This window comes from Rhineura floridana, chromosome 5, assembly GCF_030035675.1.
Source record: "Rhineura floridana isolate rRhiFlo1 chromosome 5, rRhiFlo1.hap2, whole genome shotgun sequence".
Taxonomy (NCBI): Eukaryota; Metazoa; Chordata; class Lepidosauria; order Squamata; family Rhineuridae; genus Rhineura; species Rhineura floridana.
The window spans coordinates 79,210,058-79,234,720 of record NC_084484.1 but is presented as its reverse complement, the minus strand read 5'-3'; the positions used below and the strand labels follow the sequence as shown (position 1 = coordinate 79,234,720).

The 24,663-nt window shown below is 38.7% G+C and overlaps 1 protein-coding gene across 4 annotated transcripts in view; it reads right to left on the bottom strand.

Annotated features, from left to right (window-relative positions):
- Window positions 1-24,663, bottom strand: part of CNKSR2 (connector enhancer of kinase suppressor of Ras 2) — a 271,527-nt gene that overhangs the window by 137,836 nt on the left and 109,028 nt on the right. For all 4 annotated transcript variants that reach the window (XM_061627286.1, XM_061627287.1, XM_061627283.1 and 1 more), the window contains exons 5-6: window positions 15,324-15,365; window positions 4,904-5,023 (exon numbers count right to left, since the gene is read on the bottom strand). In XM_061627286.1, coding sequence (XP_061483270.1) covers window positions 4,904-5,023; window positions 15,324-15,365 — 162 coding nt within the window. The remainder of the gene's footprint in view (window positions 1-4,903; window positions 5,024-15,323; window positions 15,366-24,663) is intronic.

Below are 24,663 nucleotides of genomic sequence, written 5' to 3'. Positions count from 1 at the left end.
AGCCAGCATGGCTTCTGCAAGGAAAAGTCCTGTCTCACTAACCTATTATAATTCTTTCCGAGTGTTGACAAGCATATAGAAAGAGGTGATCCAATGGATACAGTGTACTTAGACTTCCAAAAACCCTTCGACAATTCCTCACCAAAGACTACCGAGTAAGCTTAGTAGTCATGGAATAAGGGGAGAGATCCTTTTGTGGATCAGGAATTGGTTAAATAGCAGGAAGCAGAGAGTAGGAATAAATGGACAGTTCTCCCAATGGAGGGTTCTCCCAATGTAAAAAGTTGTGTCCCCCAAGTTTCAGTATCGGGACCTGTGCTTTTTAACTTGTTCATAAATTATCTATAGGAGTGAACAGTGAGGTAGCCAAGTTTGCTGATATTAAATTGTTTAGGGTTGTTAAAACAAAACGAGATTGTGAAGAGCTCCAAAGGGACTTCTCCAAACGGAGTGAACGGGCAGTAAAATGGCAAATGAAATTCAAAGTAAACAAGTGTAAAGTTATGCATATTGGAGAGAAAAAAATCTTAATTTCACATATACGCTCATGGGGTCTGAACTGGCGGTAAATGACCAGGAACAAGACCTTGGGGTCATAGTGGATAGCTAGATAAAGATGTCAACTCGGTGTGCGGCACCTGTGAAAAAGGAAATTCCATGCTAGGGATCATTAGGAAAGGTATTGAAAATAAAACTCCCGATATCAGAATGCTGTTGTATAAATTTATGGTGCAGCTGCATTTGGAATATTGTGTACAGTTCTGGTTGTCTTACCTCAAAAAGGATATTGTAGATTTTGAAAAGGTTCAGAAAATGGCAACCAGAATGATCAAGGGATGGAGCAACTCCCCTATGAGGATAGGTTGCAGCATTTGGGGGTTTTTAGTTTAGAGAAAAGGCAAGTCAGAGGCAACATGATAGAAGTGTATAAAATTATGTGCATGGCATGGACATCTCATAACACTAGAACTTGTGGACATAACACTAGAACTTGTGGACTCTTATAACACTAGAACTTGTGGACATTCAATAAGCTGAATGTTGGAAGATTTAGGACAGACAAAAAAAGTACTTCTTCATGAAGCGCGTAATTAAACTATGAAATTCATTCCCTCAAGAGGCAATGATGGCCACCAACTTGTATGTCTTTAAAAGATTAGACTAATTCATGGAGGATAAGGTTATCAATGGCTATATTCTGCAACATGTCATTGAAGCAATAATAGTGCATTGGTGGTAGGTTTTATATTGGGTTGTCCACACATCATTCTGCTTTATTAGTTGCGTTGTGATATTTCCCCGGTGTTACCACATTATTACCATCTGGTGGGGCACTCTTGTGCCATTGCACAGCAAAAGCAGAACAACAAAACCCCAGAACATTTGCGCTATAAAAAGGATTTCAGCAGGAAGCTATGGGACATACAAAGCAAGATGCTTGCCCCAAAACTTTTCTAGGCACAAACAATATTGAAAGTGGGATCACATATAAGCACCCCAATACCATCACAAACACAAATAATAAATACACAATAAAAAGGACATCTTGAGGGGCCCTTTGACCATGAAAGCATATGCCATAATATATATGTTACAAAGCAATCCAAAGTAAGGTTAATCCTACGTGATATTACTGCATTTCTATTGGTTCTTAGCCGGGAAGTCCAGGAGTGGTGATGACTAGTTGCTTGGCATTTCCCTGCCTTCCCTGAAAAATGGCCACATGAATCCTTCTTGTCATTTTCTATTCAAACTTGTCTCTTGCTGTTCAAACGTCTGGATTTAATTTTTCAGCTACTCCAAATGAGGTTTGATAAAACCAACATGATGATAAAAATCCACCTCTGTCTTTTCTTTTTCATCTAGACTCTAGTCCTGTGGTTGGCACTGATAACTAAATATAGGGTTGTTGATGAATGCTAAATCAAAACAAAAGCGACATAATGATTCCTGACAGGTTCCATGACCCAATAGGAGTGAGGACACAATAACTCAGGGGTTTCAGACACCCTGTTCACTTAGTTCTCACAGATGCCTGGGACACTACTAGATCCTGCAAATGAGTGATTATGGTGGAAAAAAAGTAGGAAAAATTGATACTTAAAAAATTAAAAACCCTATTGCTTCTCACATGAAGATATGCATGCAACAATCTGAAATCAAGAAGTACTTAAATATCAACTTAACTAATCCAGTTCTTATTTTGAGACTCTAGATCACAGAAACATACACCAAGTTTTCATCCTGCCCCACCACCACCACCACAAAAAAAATCCACCAGCCAGCCCATCTGGAAAAAAACCTGCAAATATTAATGAATCTTGATACTTCTTAACACTTAAAACTCTTTTCTTGCCTGCTTCTTAAAATTCTGCCGGCTATATCTTAGCACACAGCCTAAGAATTCCTCAAACGTTAGCCAATGATCACAGTATATATCCCCAATATCATGCAATTGTGCAAAGATATCCAATGACATATTTCTTAAATTAATAATACCTAACATCCCAACGTTTGTAGCAATTAAGTCTTTAAGTCCTTCACATATAAAAAGATAAAAAGCTGAAATTGTTGCCCATGCTTTCTTTATTATTCACTGTCGTCTTTGTAATTTATTTCCCTTTTCTGGTCAGGATTTCCATGTTGCCAACATTAAGCGTATATATCATGAGTGGAGAACCTCAGGCCCAGGAGCTGAATGTGACCCCTCCAGGCCTCTTCCCTCAGGACTCTCTCCCCAGGCCACACTATTCACTGTCCGTTCTCCACATTCTCCTCAAGTGCTTTTGCCTAGCTGGAATGTGATCTTAAACTGTGGTAACAGTGCCTCTTAATTGTTTTTAAAATGGATGGAGACATATGTGTGCATAGGAGGTCACAGAAATCTCTGGCTTTTGTGTAGCTGGATCACTGTCCAAAAGGTAAGAGAAACATCCATTGCTTTGTCCACCATGGGCGTATGGCCGCAAGAAGGTTCCCCACATGGAAATGCAGGTCTCAGGCTGAAAAAATTTCCCCACCCTTGTGACAGACAATATATAACATTCAGATAAATCAAAACTCCACAGGAAGTATCCTGCTGTCTTGCTTGCATTTCCTACATAAAAAATGCTGGAATACCCTTTAAAACTGTTGAATGTCCAAAAAAACCCAGTAAGATTTGAAGGTATGCATTTACACATTTATGTTAAACATTGATCACAAACACCAAGCAGCTTGCATAAATTTAGTTCATGAAATATTTTTCAGTGATAGGCTTAGAAAATGAACTATTACAACTCATTACTTTACAAAATCAATAGGAAATCAGTAACACTTTGCCCTGCTTTAAGAGCTTATAGTATACAAAATACAGTGGGACAAGGCATGTGCATAGCATTTAGTTAAGAAATCTGAAGATACATTCAATGTTCCTGGCATCCACTTTAGTCCATAGAGTCCCATTACGAGGCACAGCCTTACAGTACAAACAAATAATGAATAAGCAGCTCCATGTACTGAAAACCATACTATCTAAACCGACAAAACAGCAGAAAACCAACAACAGAGGCTTGAAACAGAAACTTCACAATAAAAGAAAATGGTTTTGGTCACCTCTTAAAGGGGCCTTCTGGAAGAAGAAAACAACAAAAGGAGAGCTGAATTAGGAAAGGTTTATGAATACCCATTGAAACCATGACAGAACCAACATTTGTTATGATATGTGAGATGAAAAAAACAGCAGACAATGGTATTGAAAATGGTCTTCACTTGCAATGGTGGCATTGAGACAAATGCAAGCTTAAGAATGAAGGGCAGGAGGAAGGGCAGGTTGGGGCAGGACTGAATGCACCAAATATAGACAAATTTAGATAATATTTAAATGGTATCAAGGCTTTAAACACACTTCAAATCACTTATAAAAAGTATCCATTAAAATAAAATACTTAATGCTGTATCCAACATTGCAGCTCTGCAGGCACAACAGACTTCTGTATGTGCAACTGTATTTCCTCTTCCTCCTCCTCTCTCGTCCCCTCCGCACAACCCCCCCCAATGTCTTCAAAAGCAGCTCCAGAGGTTTGGGAGACCCTTCAGAGGACATTTGGCGAGTGCAAGAGGAGGAGACAAAATGCAAGTTCCATCACATGAACTCTTCTCAGGCAGTGTTGGATACAACCCTTAATGTTTATTAATTGTTGCATAAAGATTCATATTAAATCTAAGGAACCCAGGAAAAGGCATGACTCGTAAATATGCTGAAGAAATTTGTATCAACAACCTTTTGGGAAAAGTAACATTATCAAGAAATCCAGGTTGGAGAAACAACTTTGTCATAATATAAAAACATTTTCATAAATTAACCAGGATTATTTCCTGTATTATGCAAACAGGTGGAAGTATTCTATTTAAGATGATTTTCAGCTGCTCCATAATTCTTTTATAGCTATCTATGGAAGGCAAGAAATCTGCATGGAAATCAACATCCCAGTCCTGAGCATATTAACCTGGAAGCAAGTCCCATTAACCTCAGTGAAAATGTTGATTTTGTTCTGTGCCTATGGCTGCAATCCTATACCCACTTACCTGGGAGTAAGCACCACTAAACTCAGCCTCTGAGCAGACATCTACAGAATTGCACGGTAAACCCGGTGTGACTAAGGACTATAACAGTTTATGCAACTAAGGACTGTAATGGAGGGACAGAGGTTTGCAAGCTTACCAACCCAAGAGGCTGCTTTTAACTGGTACTTTTTTCAATATTTCCATGAGAATTTCATACAATGATTAGTAATATGCAATGTCCACTGGCTGACTGAAAATCACATCTACAAATAGAAAGATAAGCAAAACAAAGGTCTTATTCATAGAATGCATTTATTTTACCCTGGATTACAGTTTTTATTAACTGCGTACATCTTACCAGCCCTTCGCTTGGTTTGATGTTTGCTAGCTGGATCACTTCCAGATGAGCAGACTGAGACACAAGAGGATCAGATGAGAGTGAGATTATGTGATCACATACGCCAGATAGAGTCTTACACTAGAAATAAAAAAGCACATATATACACTCCATTAATAATCAAGAAATATGAAAACTAGTAACACAGTAAACAGTAATCAAGTATAACCTTTAAAATGCAACATTTATTGTATATCATATTAGATTGATATTTTATCTAACAGTGCTACTGAATTTCATTCTTTGGGGAAGTAATTTACAAGAACAGCCTTTTATTTCCTTCTAAAAATACTACCTGATTACACAAACATATTCCCTCCCCCCCTTATTTTAGAAAGATCAGGATAATTCTAAAATCTGGTATGCTTCCACCTTGAGCATATAGGAGTGGGCAAAAGGGTCCCAGTACCGTCCACATTTCTATATTTATCCTTACTCCCACAGTGGTACCATATAAGTAAAACCTTGAAGGATTCTTCTATTTCTCCAGATAGACTAGCCTGATTTAGGTTTTGTTTTTGAGTTTTTTCTTGTGCAATCAACTTGAGCACACTTCATGGTACAATTTTCAAGCCATAATAGCAGTATGCAATCTACAAACCTTTACATTCACATTTTTATAACTCCCTATCTTGTATCACTCTATCCACAACTCCACATTGAGATTTTTCATTTAAAACGAAATCAGAAGTTTTTCTCTGGGGTATACAAGATGCTGTTAATTTCTGTAATATACTATAGCCGCAAATGTTTCATTTTATTCATTATTGCATGCATGTGTACAGCCACCAACCATTAAAGACGACATAGGAAATCCAGGTTAAAATCCCAACTCAGCTCTTTATTTCACTGGGTAGCTTTGGACAAGGCACAGCCTCCCCTTCCTCACCGACTAGTTTCAAGTTAAAACAACCAGTTGGATCCAAAGTTGCATGAACAGAAAGCTGCTTACAAAATGGAATTTTTATTTCTTCCCTTCCCCACCCCCACCTTCAATCAGCTTTCCTAAAGTTCAGACAAGACTTCTGAACAACATGGGCCATGGCACAGGAGCTTCAGAAAAACAGGGATATCCACCCGCAATCAGGCAGAGGCAATTTGCATGAGTGGCGGGCTGCTCAAAGCACACACACACACGCACGCACACACACACGGAGGGATACAAGTGAAAATAATAAAAAATAAATTTAATTTTCTTGGTGGTTTATGGGGATGCCACATGTAAGAAAAGGCTAGTTGGGGACTATAACTATGCTCACAATATTCACAACCACTACTATTTTCAGAATCCATATCACAGTATGAAATCAGATTAGTGTGTGTGTGTGTGTGTATATCTCATAATATTACTACACAGAAAACACATGTAGAGTTAAAAACAAATAGCAAAGGCAAGAAATGTCCATAATTATACTTAGAGAGGGGCTCTTGTCCTAGAGCAGCCTTTCCCAACTATTGGGCCACCAGATGTTGTTGGACAACTCCCATCAGCCTCAGCCAGCATTGCCAATGGTCAGGAAAGATGGGAATTGTGGTCCAACAACATCTGGTGGAACACTAGTTGGGAAAGGCTGTTCTAGAGAAACATAACACAACCTCTGATAATCATTAATATTGTATTTCCCCAAAGCTTATGTAAACCTCGAATATGTAAAAAAAATCATTTTACTATTAGAATACTGAAACAGCTGACTGAATATACACATTATAACTGTACATCCAAAAAACACATGATCTCTCTCTCCCTTTTATCCCAGCAGGGATGGCAAGAGCATCCCACACAGCCTGCTGCCGCAATGCAACATCACTTCCAACCAGACTATGTTTACTTCTGGACAAACTAGTGCAGTGCCAACTACAGCCAACTCCCAACATGATACTTTGCTATCATATTGTATGTCACATCTGAACTACTCTGTTTTGTAAAACTGGACCTAAGGAAGCTAGAAGCCTTCAAATTGGAATTCTGGTAAGGTATTTTGTTCTCAGAATGTCCCTAACTGTTGTCACATCACTTTCCTGTCAAAACCAGTAGAACTGGATGACGTTTCTTGAAATAAGTAACTTAAGATACAATACTTCCAAGAACATGATGTTAATATACAATACTCAGAATGCTTGTAATCTACATTCAAACATCTTTTGCCTTTTCACTCTGGCAGAAGACTGAACAGCTGAAATCTTCTCAACACATGATATCCTAATTTCTACTTAAGGCATTTCCTACAAGGAAGGGGTGGGGAACCGATGGGGGAAAATGTTAGAATCCATTTTAGTTTCAGACTGAGCTAGAAGCCATTTTCCCAAGGCAGACAAGCCATGTAGGCAGTGAGCAACTGAAAATAGAATAAAGCCAAATGGGAGGAAAAGTTGAAACAGTAAAAAAGATATATTTGTTTGTAATGAAGTCAGATAAACGGAAAGGTTGAGATGACCAACATGATACATCTGTATGAAGTCAGATAAAGGAGTAAGTTGAAATGGTCAACAAGATACATCTGTATGGAAAGAAAACAATTGCTGAATTAGCATTGTTTGAAACTGCTGAGTCCGCCTTGCTATATCCTGTTATGCTTACATGAAAATTGTTTATTCAACCCTATAAATATAAGCACCCTGTCCAGAAGGGGCAGAGAGCTTCATTTTTTGGTGCCTTGCTCTGTATGTTCTCTCTTGCTGCAGCAAAAATAAAGTCATCAACCCCAGTTCTGGAGCAGTCTGTAATTTTCCACAACAAAAATTGGCATCATGAACAGGATCTCTTACACTGTCAGGTGTCTTGGGGACCACCAGTGGGGCTTCAGCACAAGCCAGGCGCACACCAATATACAGAAAATGTTCAAGTACAGAGAATGATTTTAGAAACATGATCAGTGTGACTCTCTACTTATTACATTTCTGCATTACTGTCCAACAAATTACATGTTTACATAAAGCCTTCTCTTATCCGAGGAGCTTTCAGTGTAAATGTGTTTCTTTGGTTGTCATTTCTTCAAAATCAGCTTCATAAAATCACTGTGAGTTACCTATACTTCATGCATCAACAATAAAAATCTTAAAACTTCAAGGTTTGTAAGCATTTCAGAGGGATAGCTCATAAGCAGGAAATACTTGTGTTGAACCATACATACCACACTGATGCCAATAGGCATTATAATAGAAAAAACCCTGCATATTTCTATAAATATTAACAGATGGATAAGCATCATCATGACAAGACCAGTCATGTCCCTATATTAAGGATGAGTTGGCTGAATCACATTCTGCCATTCTAACAACAAATTGGAGGAGGGAAGTAGGTTCTGTGGCTTATAGTTAGAAAATGGTTCAGCAGGCTGGTTTGAAACATGGAAGTGTAGGAGATGTAAATTTGAGGATGGTCTAAACCAAATTTGGGGTAGGAAGGATAATAAATTGCTTATTTGAAATGAGTCAAATATTTGACAAGGGACTCTGGCATGCTGACAGGTGGTGTGGTTTTTTCTTCCATATACTTTACTGTGGTGGTTTTGGGGAAAACATTTTACCATATGTACTGTGTCTTCTGGGAAATCGTTTGTTGTGTTAGGTCAAGGGGAATGTCTAGCATGTGCCATTACCCATGAGTTGTGTAACATGCCTGTAATTTTTATTTAAAACACATTTTGTGGCCAATGTTAGTCAATGGGTTTTCATAAGGATGTCCTCCACACATCCTCTCCACAAACCTTTTATGAGAGTAGGGATGGGGGGGGGACAATTCAGTTTGCATTTAAACCTGAATTTATCAAATTTATGCTTTTTGAAACAATATGAGAACCGAAATACAGCTACCTTTCAAATTTCATGATGCGGTTCTCCAACAAATGTTTACAAAAATGCATATATTAGGAAAAAGTGTGCATAAAAATATACTAGTGAAAATAACATATACAAATGCATTACATTAAGAGAAATTGCTTGCAAAAATGTGTACATTAGTCAAAACTGCATACAAAAATGTGTTCACTGGGAGAAATTTGCACTAAAATGCTAAAGAATTTTTATGAGGATTTTTGTAAAAAAAATCTCAAATTGCTGCAGAAATGTGAACTGAATTTAAGACTGAGAAACTGAGAAATGAAACTGACAGATCCTTCCATCCTACCTGACAGAAGGTTAAGTTGCATGAAAAGCTGGGTGGAGTGAGAATGATTATCAGCAAAATAAAGTCAGCTAGAAAATGACAATTAGAGTGTGATTGTGGGTCAGACAGAAAAGAACTGGGGTGTGGGAAGGAGATAAGAGAAATATTAAAGTACTTATAAAACAGGCCTCAGCCTTGAAGAGTTTACAGTTCAGGTAGGCCTTAGAGGTTATAAGTTAGGTGTGAAAGGAGATGGGGACAACTGTGCTTTTTAAAAGGAATTTTCACTGGTGGGGAATGAACTCAAAGGGGTACTTTTAACCATGCAAAAAGGAACCTTCATAAAAAATCATATTACATAATAAAGCAATACTATGATAAATGTATTTTAACATTAAGTGTAACTTAGAGAAATTTAGCACTTACATTTAACAACAATCTTCTCCAATTATCTCCAATTAGAACAGTTCCTTTTTCTGAGTATGTATGTATGCACGTATGTATGTATGTATTATATTTATATACCGCCCCATAGCCGAAGCTCTCTGGGCGGTTTACAGCAATTAAAAACAATAAAAACAAAAAAAGAAATTTTAAAGCACAAAAACAATTTAAAAACACAATTTAAAAAAAATTAAAAACAATTTAAAAACATATTCTTATATTCTCTATATTTGGAAAGGAGTGGTTTGTCCTCATTTTTTATAAGGTGTTCTCTGCTTTATTTGGGTACAATCACCCCTCTCTTTTAAATCCAAAACAGTATTCTCTAAGTCAATGATGGTAGCTGACACCGGCAAGACTAGCCCACTTGCCAGTGAATACATATTCACTGAATATGTTGAGAATTCTTGCTTTCTCCCTTCCTCCGTGTCTACATAGAGTCCTTGTATGTCAAACATTCATTCACCTAAGCTCACAGGTTATCAACAGCAGTCATCTAGTGTAGGTGGAGAATAGAAGAGACCCCACTCAAGAATTCCTGAGTCTTGGGAGGTACCAGAAATTTTCTATTTAGGAGTCAAACTTCAGACAGAACAGTCTTTAAAATATATGCTATTTATTCATATCTTGCACACTACAATTCATAAAATGCATTCGAGGTGCCTGTGAAGTTTGAAAAATTTAAAGGTCACAGTATTGCCTATTTGCCTAAATACTGCTTGTATCTGTCTGTTTGCTTAAAAGCTTAAGGCTTGCATTTTGAAATAAGCATGGTCAGTGGACCCACTGTTTAACATATGCTTGCAAAAGTAAGGATTAACCGTTTGACCTTAGGAAAGAGTAACTATACTATTGATTAAGCAGAGCATAATAAACGATGGGTGTAAAATTAACCAGCTTATAAAAATCAGGTATAAAAATCCCTGTTTTGGGGGGCTCGAGGCTCTCTCATCCCTCACCCCTTGTGTGAAGTGTATGACTTGCCTTTACTGCAGTAAATAAATAAGGAGCCTTGAACTCGATTTTACCCGCGTGTGTGTTATTATTCTCCACCTGGGAGAACTTGTAGCATTTTTGCTACAACATGCCCTTAGCCATTATTATAGAAAGAGAAAAAAAGGGATACATATCAGCATGAAAGAAGTGGATATCCATTTAACATCAAAGTAAAAGACTCTGAAGGCACATTTTAGTTAAAACAAGTTACAATAGTTGAAGGAATGAATTAAACTCTAAGTCATATCACAGAGCCAAAAGTACATGGAAATACGTCATGATACACCATCCATCAGATGTCATGGATGGAATAGATGGATGGTTCTCTCCTGCTTTCTTCAACCCCCCACTCCATCAGAGCTGAGGGGGGTCCTGAGTGCTATAAAACCTGGCATTTTATACACGTTCTTTTCAAAGGGAAGGTGTGTGCCCATGGCTTTATCGATTATGCTGCCCACTAGAGGTGGTATTTTCTGCCTGCAAGAAACACCATTTGCTGCCTCTTGGAAGCACTCCATATATCTTCCTCTCACTACATATCGACAGTTAACATAATACATTGGCTGTCTGCCCAGACGTTTTATTTTGTACCATACTCTGCTTTATAAGAAATCAATGCTTTTTCTAGAAGGGAGGGTTGAAAAAAACCTTTTTTTAAAAGAGAACTTATTCCTTCTATGCACTGCTAACCTACAAAAGAACCCATTATAAGCTTATTTAAATTATTTCAGCACATTATATGCATTTTAAGCTATTATCTGGACTGTCCCATTACATAGCAATAGTAGCAGCTGAAGAGTGCTTGGCAAAAAATCTAGTCAATTTAAGACACTTTGCAACAGCCTGTTGCATTTCTGTATTCTTTCATTTTGTTGAATTCTCTTCCTAATCACTGATGGGTTTTGGAAATCTTCATTTTGTAAGGCTTTTGATGATCTTTGCTGGGGTTTATGCTGTTTTCTAGATTTTTTCTTTTCTTTTATGCTACTGTGTGCTAATTGTGAGTCATTGCTGGATATTAATTGTTGGATGTGGAGTTCCTTTTATTTTAAAAGCTGCTTTGGAAAAATTATTCTTAAAGGTGGGAGATAAAATAAAATATTCTAGTGATTCCTCAGGTTACATTGAGGCATCCATGAAGTCAGGAAGATGGCTTACAAGCTAAACATGACATCTTTAAAATGAATAGGCATAACAGCATTGAATCATCACTAAACAAACTAAATTCAAAAGCCTACTCTTATAGGACCATAGGACTAGCAGGAAGGATTGTTTAAACTCCGAATTTTTTCTTTCTTTTTTCATGAGCTTGTAAGGCATCATTCTTTCATTTACTTCTTTTGCAGCTGTAGTAGCAGCAGCAGCAACATGTAGTCAGTAAACTTATCTTTTTAAAGAATAACCCAGTTTATGTTGTTTTAGTTTTAGTTTTAGTATTCTGCTATTTAAACATACAGTAATACAACACTATAAACAACAAAAGTGAAGGGAAGCAAGAGTGAGAAAATATTTTTGTATTACAACTGTGTTAGCTCAGAGGGATTCCCAAGAACTATAAACTTTTATCCATTGTTAAGTGGCAAGTTATCCCAGAGGACCAGGGAAAGGGAGGCCTTACAGCAAGGATGGAGAACGTGTAGCCTATCAGATGTTGCTGGGCTACAACTCCCATTATCCTGGCCGTTAGCCATGCTGGCTAGGATGATAGGAGATGGGAGTCCAATGATATCTGGAGGCCACAGTTTTCCCCATACCTGCCCTAAAGTCTCATGTGAAGAAGCATTTAACTGGCAATTCTTTGGTCTTCCTGTTGTTAGCATTTAGAATACCAATATTTATATGTGGAGTTCTACTCATCTAAATCTAACAACTTGAGATTTCAACCTTTGTGAAATTTCACTCACCAGGTAAAACTGGAGCGCATACAGCACATCTTTTCACAGTCTCTTTTCTGGACATAACCATACATGAAAGAGAGCTGCAAATGAAGCTAGCTGCTCCTGGTTGCCTCAGCCTCCCCCTCGGAGTTTGCCCATTTGCAAACACTAACAGGCCAAAGGTGCAACCCCAAGGGAACGGTGCACACCAAGTCTGCATGAAAGGGAGCTTTCAGGAGCAATAATGGCAATTGTTGGCTCAGAATGCTATAGTTCTGAGGATCTAAGGATTAATAAAAGGACATAGGTTTAACAGAAGGAGGGGAGGGGAGAGAATCTTGCTCACAGAAGATATAATATCAGTGGAAAAGCAGGAGGAAGCAGAAGGGAGTAGAGATGCACAAAGGAGAAGATGGTGGGGGCAAGAACTCTGTGTACAGCTAGGGATTAACATGAATGTTTTTTAAGAGAGCCAGTAAGAGGGAACCTGTGATGATAATAATAATAATAATAAATTTAATTTCTTTGTCACCTATCTGGCCAATGGCCACTCTAGGCGACTTACAAAATTATTAAAATACAATTAATAAAATACAGTAATACAATAAAAACAATAGATCTACAACAACAATATTAAAACTGGGTAGGAGGCATTACAATTATATCGATTAACCCTCCCCGGATACCCCGAAGGCCTGCTGAAAAAGCCAGGTCTTTAAGGCTTTCCGAAATACATTTAGGGAAGAGGCATGCCGGAGATCTTGTGGGAGGGAGTTCCAAAGAGTGGGGGCCGCCACTGAGAACGCCCTCTCTCTTGTACCCGCCAATCTGGCTGTTTTTGTTGGCGGGATTGAGAGAAGGCCCTGTGTGGCCGATCTTGTCGGGCGGCATAATTGGTGGCATTGAAGGCGCTCCGTGAGATAAACTGGGCCGAAACCGTATAGGGATTTAAAGGTCAATACCAACACCTTGAATTGGGCTCGGAAAACAACTGGAAGCCAGTGTAGGTCGAACAACACTGGTGTGATGTGATCTCGGCGGCGACTATTCGTAAGTAGTCGAGCCGCCGCATTTTGTATCAGTTGTAATTTCCGGACCGTTTTCAAGGGTAACCCCACGTAGAGCACATTACAGTAGTCCAAACGAGAGGTGATCAGGGCGTGTACCACCAGTGGGAGCTGATGAACAGGAAGGTAGGGTTGCAGCCTTCGTATGAGGTGTAGTTGGTACCAGGCTGCCCGGCTCACTGCCGAAATCTGAGCCTCCATGGACAGCCTGGAATCAAGCACAACCCCAAGGCTGCGGACCTGGTCCTTTAGGGGTAAACTCACCCCATTGAACTTCAGGTCAATGTCACCCAACCTTCTCTTGTCCCCCACAAGTAGTACCTTGGTTTTATCAGGGTTCAACTTCAGCTTGTTCCTTCCCATCCATCCACTCACGGATTCCAGGCAGTTGGACAAGGTCTCCACAGCCAACTCTGGTGAAGATTTAAACGAGAGATAGAGCTGAGTGTCATCCACATATTGATGACACTGCAGCCCAAATCTCCTGATGATTGCTCCCAGCGGCTTCATATAGATGTTAAATAGCATGGGAGAGAGGATAGAGCCCTGTGGCACACCACAATTGAGAGGCCAAGGTTCTGTGATGTTCATCTCTTCCTTGAAGCTCAGGACCCACCAGGCAGATCCTGAAGAAAGGACATACTTTGGAGTCTGAGGTCATTATAAGAGAAAAATTTATACCATATTTTACTATTTTTCCATTTAAGATAATAACGTTTAGAAACAATTACAAATATGATCAGAAATGTGTGTGTGTGAGGTACACCTCTACATATTAGTATTTCCACCGTTTGCTTGATTGTCTCAAATTCGATATATTCTGCTCAAATTAAGTGATCTCACTGAAGTGGCAAACGAGTACTAAAGGACATAAATAAGGCCTGCAAGAAAATGTTGTCATGTGCCATGCACTTTTTCTGGTTACTTCATTTCATTTCTCTTTTCTTCAGCTTTCCATTCCCCCCTTCCCTCAAAAGAGTCAACCAGCATTATGTGGCCACTAAGCATGCAACATTATCACTGGACTTTTTTGGGGTGGGTGGGGGAAGGGTGCCTTTTGTTTGTTTGGTATTTCTGCAAACCTTCTCATCAATGCTATTATACAAATCTATAGTGCGACCACATTTGGAATACTGTGTACAGTTCTGTTACCTCATCTCAAAAAAGATATTGTAGAGTTAGAAAAGCTTCAAAAAAGGGCAGCAAAAATGATCAAGGAAATAGAGCAACTCCCCCATGAGGAAAGTTCATAGCATTTGGGGCTTTTTAGTTTAAAGAAAAGGCAAATAAGAGGTGATATGAAAGAAGTGTATAAAATTATGCATGACAAGGACAAAGTGATAGAGAAACATTTTTCTCCCTGTCTCATAATGCTAAAACTCATGGACATCCAATAAAGCTAAATGTTGGAAGATTCAGGACAGACAAAAGAAAGCACTTCTTCATGCACCACATAATTGGACTTTGGAATTCATTCCCACAAGAGGGAATGATGACCACCAAGTTGGATGGCTTTAGAAGAGGATTAGACAAATTAATGGAGGCCGACGGTATCAGTTGCTACTACGCATTAGAGCTATGCTCTGCCTCTGCAGTTGGAGGCAATATCCTTTTGAATATCAGTTGCTGGAAACCAGAGGAGGGAAAGGGGCTCCTGCTGGGAGGAAGGGCAGGATATAAATAAATAAAGTGCTGTTGCGTTCAGGTCCAGCTGGCGGATTTCCCATAGGCATCTGGCTGGCCTCTGTGAGAACAGGATGCTGAGCTAGATGGATGCTGGCCTGATCTAGCAGGCTATTCTTATTGTTCTTATCAGCCTGGATAGTGCTATTTTAGCCGGCACTCAGAGAACTAAGTTTACTATTACTATATATGATAACAATTCTACTCACCACATGAAGAATTTTGTTCTCTGTTTCATATACTGTGCAATCCTGAAAACACAAAATTAACATAAATTAATTAATCATGGAGGGATTATAGCTTTTTAGTATCCCAAGGTTATTTTAAAATTGATAAACAAAATTATTATCATTATTATTATTATTATCATTATTATCATTAATAATAATAATAATAATAATAATAATAATAATAAGCCTTTTGCAGACATTTCTTATAAATTCTGATGGTGGTCTCCTTTTCTGCCATAGCTATGAGCCTACAGATATAATGTTAATGTCACCTCATATACATAAACATACCTATTTCCTTTATCCATTGTTTATCAGTTAAATTATTTCCACCTACTTTGCCTATTCAATAATCGGCAGTCCCTATTCTCCCCAGACTATTTTTCATCAACTTTCCACTACTATAGAGTTTATTAAGGGAATAAAATTGTGAGCAGCTCTGGAAAGAGGTGCTGTGGGAACATCACTGAGAGAGCATTATTGCTTCATCAGCTGTTGCACCTGACACCAACGTATATATATATGTATTTCAGTCCACCTATCTCCATTTATTACTAAATCTATTTTCTAAAACATATATTATACAGTGTATATTTCACAATCAAGATTATTCTTGCAGCAGAGAACATTTTGGTAGTGTTAATTATAGTCTCCCCCCATTTTTTTTTTTTTTTTTTGGTGATAGATTGGAAGAAGTTTAACTTTTTAGCATGTTTTATCTTATCAGTGCTGAAATTGAAACATCATTATAAGTACACCATTTGATGTGTGTTAAGGACTATGTAGATAGAAAAAGAAGATGCAAAAATAAATAATTTGTGTCATCAAATAGCCAGCATAATGGCATTAATCCTGCATCACAGTATGTTGTAAAAGAAATAGACGTTTACATAAGCAAACCTATGAATATTTATTTCATGTTAACTTAGTACAAAACAGTGTAAACATTTGAGTAAATGTTCTCTAATTGTCTAATCTTTGACTATTCATGGAAAAATTATCGATGTTTATCGACCAAAATGATGTAATATTAAGATTAACACATATGGAACCTGCAACAAAGTGTTGTAGTGTTTAATGTCCCTGTACAGAATTCTAGCCAGTCATGTACTTCTTTTCATTCCCCCCTTCCCAGTTTTGGGAGACCCCTCCCCACCCCAAGTTTTTTTTAAAGAAGATGTTTTATATTTCTGCCTTAGCATTCCCCCAAACCTGCCAATGCTTCAGTCTCATGTGTTGATATTGCTCTTTTTACTACATAGGGCCTCCCACTCAGATGAGTTCACTAATACAGTAGGGCCACACATTACAGCACTTTGCTTTACAGTGCTTTGCTAATGCAGCGGCTTTCAATTAGGGAAAGTCCCCGCAGTAAGGCACTTGTTCTGTTTTTACGGCGGTTTTTTTCCATCATGCGCCATTTTGACGTCATTTTCACGCAACGCATCCCATTATCGTCAATGGGTTTCGCTTTACAACGCTTTCTGCTTTACAGCAGGGGTCCGGAACGGAACCCGCCGTATGAGCAGGGCCCTACTGTACTGTGTAAGATTTATAGGTCATCATTTAGGTCTTCAAGACATATTATCAACATTATTAGTGTAACATTTAGTATTAGATGTTGGAAAATTATTCTAAATATTAATGAAAATAAAATAGCCACAAATAATGCACAGTTAGAAGTACTTAGAGACACACAGAAAATCAAAATGAACAGAACCTAACTGCATTTAACTTTATATTGAATTATGGCCAATATGTTTAAGTGTTTAAGGTATCCAAGAATAAACAATGTTCAGTTACATGTAAGAAGAGAGAACTTCTAATAGAATACCAAATTGCACAGAAAAGCAGATATACAAAATGGAAATAAGAATTTAACCATTTCCCTGGAATGCATGACGCTGAGTTGCTCCTGAAAAATCTTTTTCTCATGAAAATTCTTATGCATTGTAAATGCATGTCTATTCTGACTTTTCAGAAATAATAGTACCAAATGTGCTGCAAGCGCTTCATTCAGGTCCATGCTTCTTCTCCTTTAAGAGGTGTAAATATGGAGAGCAGCCCACCACTGATTTCAGTGGAGTATTTTCCCATCCCCAGGAGTAATTTGTTAGGGGGCAGGGTGGGAAAGGCCTATTACAGGAGTGGAATAGCACTCATGCAACTCTGGATCCAGCTCAGTATTTATTTGCTTAGTGCCAAATTGTACCCAAACTCAGTCCCAAGATAGTACTATCGGGCTTATCACTATAGCTTTTGTATATTTCTACAAATATAGCACTGCAAATATTTAAGAGTTTATAGGGCTCACCCTATTCTTTTGACTGTATTTATATAAATTGATTTTAATATTGTATTTTTAAATTGCTGTAACCCACCGTTCATACCCTCGTGAGGATTCAGTAAATGATTTTATATCCGACCATCTTTGTACTGTTCATTATACCTCCTTCGACAGTGCCATTCAAATGGTATGCTGATGTGGCAAAGGAACTTTTATGGGCAAATGTGACATCAAATCTACTTTTTGCCTTCTTCCAGTCCATCTTTCTCATTTTGACCTGATTTTGCTTACTCAAGCCAATTTATGTTGAACGAGCTCTCTCTATTGTGTGCTCAATTTCTTGCTCTGTTTTTGAGTGTTTCAGTTCCTTTTTGTAGTGAGCAGTTAGGAGACAATCTGGCCTGAGCCACATCGTGCATTATTTGGATGATTTTTTTTGTTTTCAGGAATGTCTGGTTCTAGTGAGTGCCAACATTTAATGGATCATTTTTTCCCGTTTTAGCCCAAGAACTTGGTGCTCCCCTGGCTGCAGTAAAGATTGAAGCCCCACTCACTATTAATACATTCCTAGGTATTGAGACTGATTCTCATGAACAGTGTTGCCATTTGCCAAGGGCCAAAGCTGGAGGTCCTATAGCAGAAAACAGATGCTGTTTGTCACTCTAGTAAGGTCTCCCTTGTGGTCCTGCAGGAACTAACTGGCCATTTACACTTTGCAAACCAGGTGGTTGTGCCCAGCCAGGCTTTTCTAAGGTATATTTAAGATACCATGGCCAGGCTTGCCTGGTCTCATCACTGGGTCAGTTTCTAGATGCATGCATGTTGATTTGGCAGTCCTGTCTGACTTCCTGCAGTATTTTCACATAGTCTCCTTTTGGAGAAGGCAGTGTCTTTTGGAGGCAGAGCTTCTGGTTAGTTTTGATATTTCTGGATCCTATGGCTTTCGAGTCATTTTTGTTGACAGCTGGTGCAATGAGAGTTAGCCACAATTTTGGATTAAGGTTTTTTTCCTATCATAGTGGCTGTTTGGTTGTGACCAGACCAGTTGTGCAACTCTACTATGTGCGTCTGGTGCAATAACTTGGGCACCATTCATGCCATCAATTCCCTAACTTCCAGAAACCCCAGGGTGATGCAGTTAGTAAGATTGTTCACCATACAGTGCCTTCACTTTAACATCCTTTTCCTTGCCCAACACATACCTGGTATTGATATCAACACTGCTGCTCTATCCCAGAATCAGACAGAAAAATTTCAGCTGGCACTGGGGGCCAGACCTTTGCCAGAGGTGGTTCCACTGACACTGTGGGAGCTTGGGGACTTATTTTATTTATTTATTATTTGATTTATATCCCGCCCTTACTCCCAAGCAAGAGCCCAGGGCGGCAAACAAAAGCACTAAAACACTTTAAAACATCATAAAAACAGACTTTAAAACATATTAAAACAAAACATCTTTAAAAACATTTTTAAAAAGCTTTAAAAATATCTTTTTTTAAAAAAAGTTTTAAAACTTGAAGCTGACAAAGCCCTAAGCCTGTTATTGGCACCCAGTACACATTTCAACTACCATAGAGCAGGCAGGGATCTTCAGGAGCTTAGGGATGCCTGGGGATATCAACATTTCTGGCCGATACCATGGAGCACTTTATAGAACTCTGTGCAGAATACAGTAATAAAGGCCTTGCAGTCAGGACAATATGAGGTAAACTCATGGGTTTATCATTTTGGGCCAAGTCACAGGGTTTTTCTGACACCTCCAGTGACCTTTCAGTCTGGCACATGCTAGAGGTTGGGCTACGGAGCCCTTTCCTCCAGACCTTTTATTAGGCCTGCTGAGCCAGTGGAACTACCTGTGCAGCTGCAACTTCTTAGGCTTCCCTTTTTCATGCAGCAACCCTCAACTTATTTTTTTTTCGTGCATTTTGGGTTGGAGAAGTTGTTGCTTCATCCAAAGTAGCTATGTCTTTCAGAGCCTGTTTGTTTGTTTGTGACATTAGTTTTAATGCTGTGGGCTCACCTCTGTCTCATTTTCTCTAAGACTGACCAGCGGTGGTGCCAGGGCAAGACTATTATACTGTTACCTTCTTCTGAGGGTGACTTGCCCAGTCATGGCCTTGCAAAGTTTCCTTGAAGCCAAGGGCGCTAAGCCTGATCATCTTTTCCCCCACAATAATAGTTCTCCCTTTACCAAGTTTCAGTTTTGATCAATTATTAAGGTGGCCTTGGTTGATCTGGATTTGGATTCTTGTTCCTTTGGAATACTCATTCTGTATTGGAGCTGCCTCCACGGCAGCCCAGTTAGGTTTTTCTGATGAAAATCTGTGGGCGGATGGTGTTTGGGTGCTTTTAAAACATATATACAGAATTCAGCACATCAGAGGGCCTGCCCCTTAACCATTTCACCAATCTGTTTTGACAGGTTGCTAGACAGGGCTGGAGCAAGTTCATATCCTACTCTGCATCCATAGCATAATCTTTGGGGCCAGTTGCAGAGCAGTATAAACATGCTTTGGCACCCAATTGGGCCTCAGTCAGTGGGCCACAGTGCAGTGATTTGGTCGCCATGAGATGCATTGAGATTGGCTCCTTCTTGCATTGTTACAGCAAGGTTTGGTGCAGAAGATCCCACATGTTCTGGTCATTCACCTTGGTGTGAATGACTTAGTGTTGCTGAAGGGCAAAGCCCTTAATTTGCAGGTCTACCAAGATTTTATGTTACCTGGCAATGCTGGCTTTCTGTCCACATAGTTTGGTAGGACATTTTACCTCATAGGGTTTGGTACTGCATCTACCAGGGCATTGAATGGGCTCAGAAAAAAGTTAACACGGAAATTCAGTTGGCCCTACTTGACAGGCAGAGTTTGGTAGTTCATCAAACGGATATTATGCATTCTAGGGTTGAGTTGTATTGGCCTGATGACAGTCATCTGACTGATGCATGAAATGCCATTTTTCTATTTGACCTGCAGATATGCTTGAGAGAGATTGTTCTTGGCAGTGGGGGAAAAAAGGGACTAAACTGTAAACCGCCCAGAGAGCTTCAGCTATGGGGCGGTACACAAGTTTAATAAACAAATAAACAAACAAACAAACAAACAAACAAACAAACAAACAAACAAACAAACAAACAAACTGAGATTTGTCCCTCTTTGGTGGCAGGAAGATGTGGAAAGGGAAACAGGTATGATCAGCTACGTGAAACCCTTGGGCACCTTTGAGGCTGATGAACAGCAACCTAGGCCTGCAACTCAGTATTATAGAACCTGGGAGCAGGATAAGTACCACATCTGGAGCCAACTTATCTCATCTGCCTGGAGCTATAGGGTCCCAGGAGGGTGATGATGCAGATGGGCCTCCCTACTGACCTGAGCTTGGGGCAGGGGTAGGCTAAATTGCTTATCCTTCACCCCAGCAGGGTTTGGTCGCTCAAGCAGCTGCAGTTGTTGCCTGATACATATAGTTAGTTCACGCAGTCAGTCTTTCATCTGCAGGTTTTTGGTTAATCTTAATAAAAAATTGCCATATTTCAACCCAGCTATATGTACCCATGTGTTTGTTTTAGCCCTCAGCCACAATGGCTTACATAACCAACTTCCTCCCCTCTCCTCTCCCCGCACCCCTAAAATCTGCTTTGGATAGTTGGGGGAACTACCAGAATAGATTTGGGGAGCACATGTGGTGAGGAGAGGAAGGGGAAGTTCTGTTGTGCAAGTGGAGGTCCTTGCACAAACAGGACAACTTTGTCAAATATAACCCTATGAAGACATTTTATCCTGACCTACAACTCCCACTCTCTCATATATATATTTCTTTTTGTTAACAAAACCCCACTATTTAAAGTGGAATGCTTTCATAAAAGCAAAGTACACACACTATCATCCAGAATCAAGCAGCATACAGCAGCATTATAATCAAAATGAAACAAAGACATGATTATTCCCTAAACAAGAAATGTGTTAAAATATTTTATTTCAACACATTTTTACTCCATGTATTTCTAGTGCACAGAATTTGACCAGGTACTGTATTTGAACGTAGCCCAATATGAAATAAAGGTACTTAATTGAAAAGCTACAAATTACTGCTTTTCTGCACATACAAAAACACACACACAACATAATATTCTTCGTGTATAAACCAACACAAACTATTTTTGTAGCTTGTTTTTTGCTAGCACCAGAAAGATCAAAATAAATAGATTGTATCAAGAGTCTGATACTGAAAGCAATATTTTCAAGCCTTTTGACCCACCTCAGAGGTTAAATTTAATCTGTCTTTCATCTTTAACATTTTATCCTTTTTCTTTCTTTCTTTAGCCTCAAAAATGATTCCTTGATGACCTTTACCATAATTCAGGGTTTCCTACATGACTTTCTGTCAACATCAAACCATATATTGTTCCAAAGTTAGCCCAAGTTTATCTGTTTTCTATCATGCTGGGCGGCAGTAGTCTCAATAACTCTTGCAGGAACTTTAGGCATCATGGCAAGTACTGCAGAAAAAATTGAAGAGACCAGGGGCACTTAAAGACAAATAATATTAGCATTGTTCATTTTTAATGTATTCTTTGCTATATTTGTTACAGACTAATAAGGCATAGCTACCCTTCTGGAATTTTTCCAGGAGAGACATTTTAGAAGACATATTTTTTCATGCAGGAAGAAACCCTTCCTTTCATGAGCTGACATGTCAGAAAGAAATAACAACACCTTTAGACTACAAATCAAGGATAATAAAATTGTAATTTTATTTGTATTTTTGGTGTGCAGATGCACCTCTTATCCATCCTTAATAAGCACAGTTTAATCTACTGCAAGTGTACATGAAGTATGGTGTGATTGTTTGCAGGGCTGTGGAGTTGGAGTCGTGGAGTCAGAAGCAATTTTGGGTGGAGTTGGAGTCGGTAGAAATGTACTGACTTCAACTTCAAAATATAATTAATATTTTAATATTAATATTAATACATTAATATATATTTGCCATTTATGAAGGAGTCAGAGTCGGAGTCAGACAGTAGAAAAATTAATATATATTTGCCATTTATGAAGGAGTCGGAGTCGGACAGTAGAAAAATAGAGTCGGAGTCGGAGTTGAAGGTTTGACATACCGACTCCACAGCCCTGATTGTTTGGAGTACACTGTGATTAAAAGCTAAAGGTTGCAATTCTTCAGAGGCAACTATATTTTTCCATTTTTTCTTAAAACAAAACTGCTGTAAATCACCCCCCAATAAAGAGAAGCTGGACAAGGCCAGAAGAAAGGTTACAGGAAACTTAGGCTGGTTCAGGCAAATGGCCCATATAGTTCAGTGTTCTTTTCTCACAGTGGTTGACCAGAGTGCAAGAGCACTCTAGGACATACACAGGATTGCATTGTTTGAGTGTTTGTAGTCAGAAACTTGGCACCATGAGAGAGCAATTGTAAATACACTTGTGCCAGTGTAGGGAAGTAGAGAGGCCAATCTGGTCTGGTACTGGGAAGGAGGGTGCATAGCACTTCCTTTATGCAGTTGTCTTTTAATTATGAGAAAATTAATCAGAACACCACTCCTAGCACAACTTTGGGGAAAGAAAATAGAAGAAAAGCAGAATAATACCCTCTCTTCAGCAATTATTTTAGAGTATGTATTTCACCAGGAGAACAGCAGTGATCTTGTGGGAGACAAGTCTTACCTCACTCTTACCTCAAACTACTAATTTTCATTTTATGTAAGAGCTAATAGGAAGTACTTCTAGAAAAAAATTGTTTTTAAAATTAGATCAAGGTACATATGTATTCTACTACAAATGACAACACAACAACCCAAAGCATTTTGCTGTTTTGAGACATTTAACATGTGAAAGCAGGTTTGGGAGTTGTAGTGGAAAGTGACAAAACTATTAATCCATAGAAGGAAAAGTAATAACAAAAGAGGATAAGAAAGGGCAAGCAGGGGAGAATATTAAAAAGGTACACTTGATTGAAGACATACCTGACATCAATATATACAAAGGGAAAGGAAAAGCAATTCATATTTATTTTGTTCTAAGTTTCCTATTTATATCTACTAAAACCAAATCTTTCTATAAAAATATTCTTTTGTGTTCCTTTGTGATGGCTGAAATGTTTCCATTATACACTGGACTAAAATAGTTCTTTGAGCATGCAAAAGAGCCAAGGCCGGCTTTTGGCTCAGGCAAAATCCAAGACTTACCCAGAAGATTTTATAATGCAAACACAAATGAGCATAATTTAACCAACTTTTTTATTTTAAACTTTTTTTAATAATGAATTTTACATTGTTGTTACCCACCCTAGGACCTTATGGTGAAGGGCAGGGAATAAATCAAATAAATAAATAAATAACCATGGAACAAGTGGCATGAGTGCTATCAGCAGGATGGGTGGAACTTTATTGTTTTAAGATTAAGAACAAGGACCCATTAGTTGCATACATTCAGAAGTATCAGGAATCTGATGATCCCTGAAACATTCTAAGATGTAGCTAAAGAGTGCACTGCATGTAGTCTGATAATCCCACAAACTTCAAACTCTCTGGATAGTGTCAGTATTTAGATTAGTCACTAGATGGCACCAGATTTAGTTGTACCTAGTCTCAGGAGTTTCCTGTTGTTGTTCTGTTCTCGTTTGACAAACAATAATTACTTCCTGTGTTCACAGCCTTCCTTCCACTTCCAGAGGTCCCAAATTTAAAAAGAATAAATTGAAGCAATGTCCTGTAACAGAATCCACCCTACAATTTTCACTAGTGTCACAGCTGGCTGCAATGATGAATGATTATTCTTGCAATGTCAGTAGCATATGTCAAAATAAAACAGAGATATAATAAAAAGTATTTGCAGGTACACCAAGTCTTAGGATTATGCTGTACTAGTCATAAACATACCATACTACCCTGAACACGCCTGATCTCGGAAGCTGCTTGGATGGGAGACCACCCGGGAATACCAGGTGCCGTAGGCTTAAAGGAAGGCAACGGCAAACCACCTCTGAATACCTCTTACCATGAAAACGCTATGAATATATCCA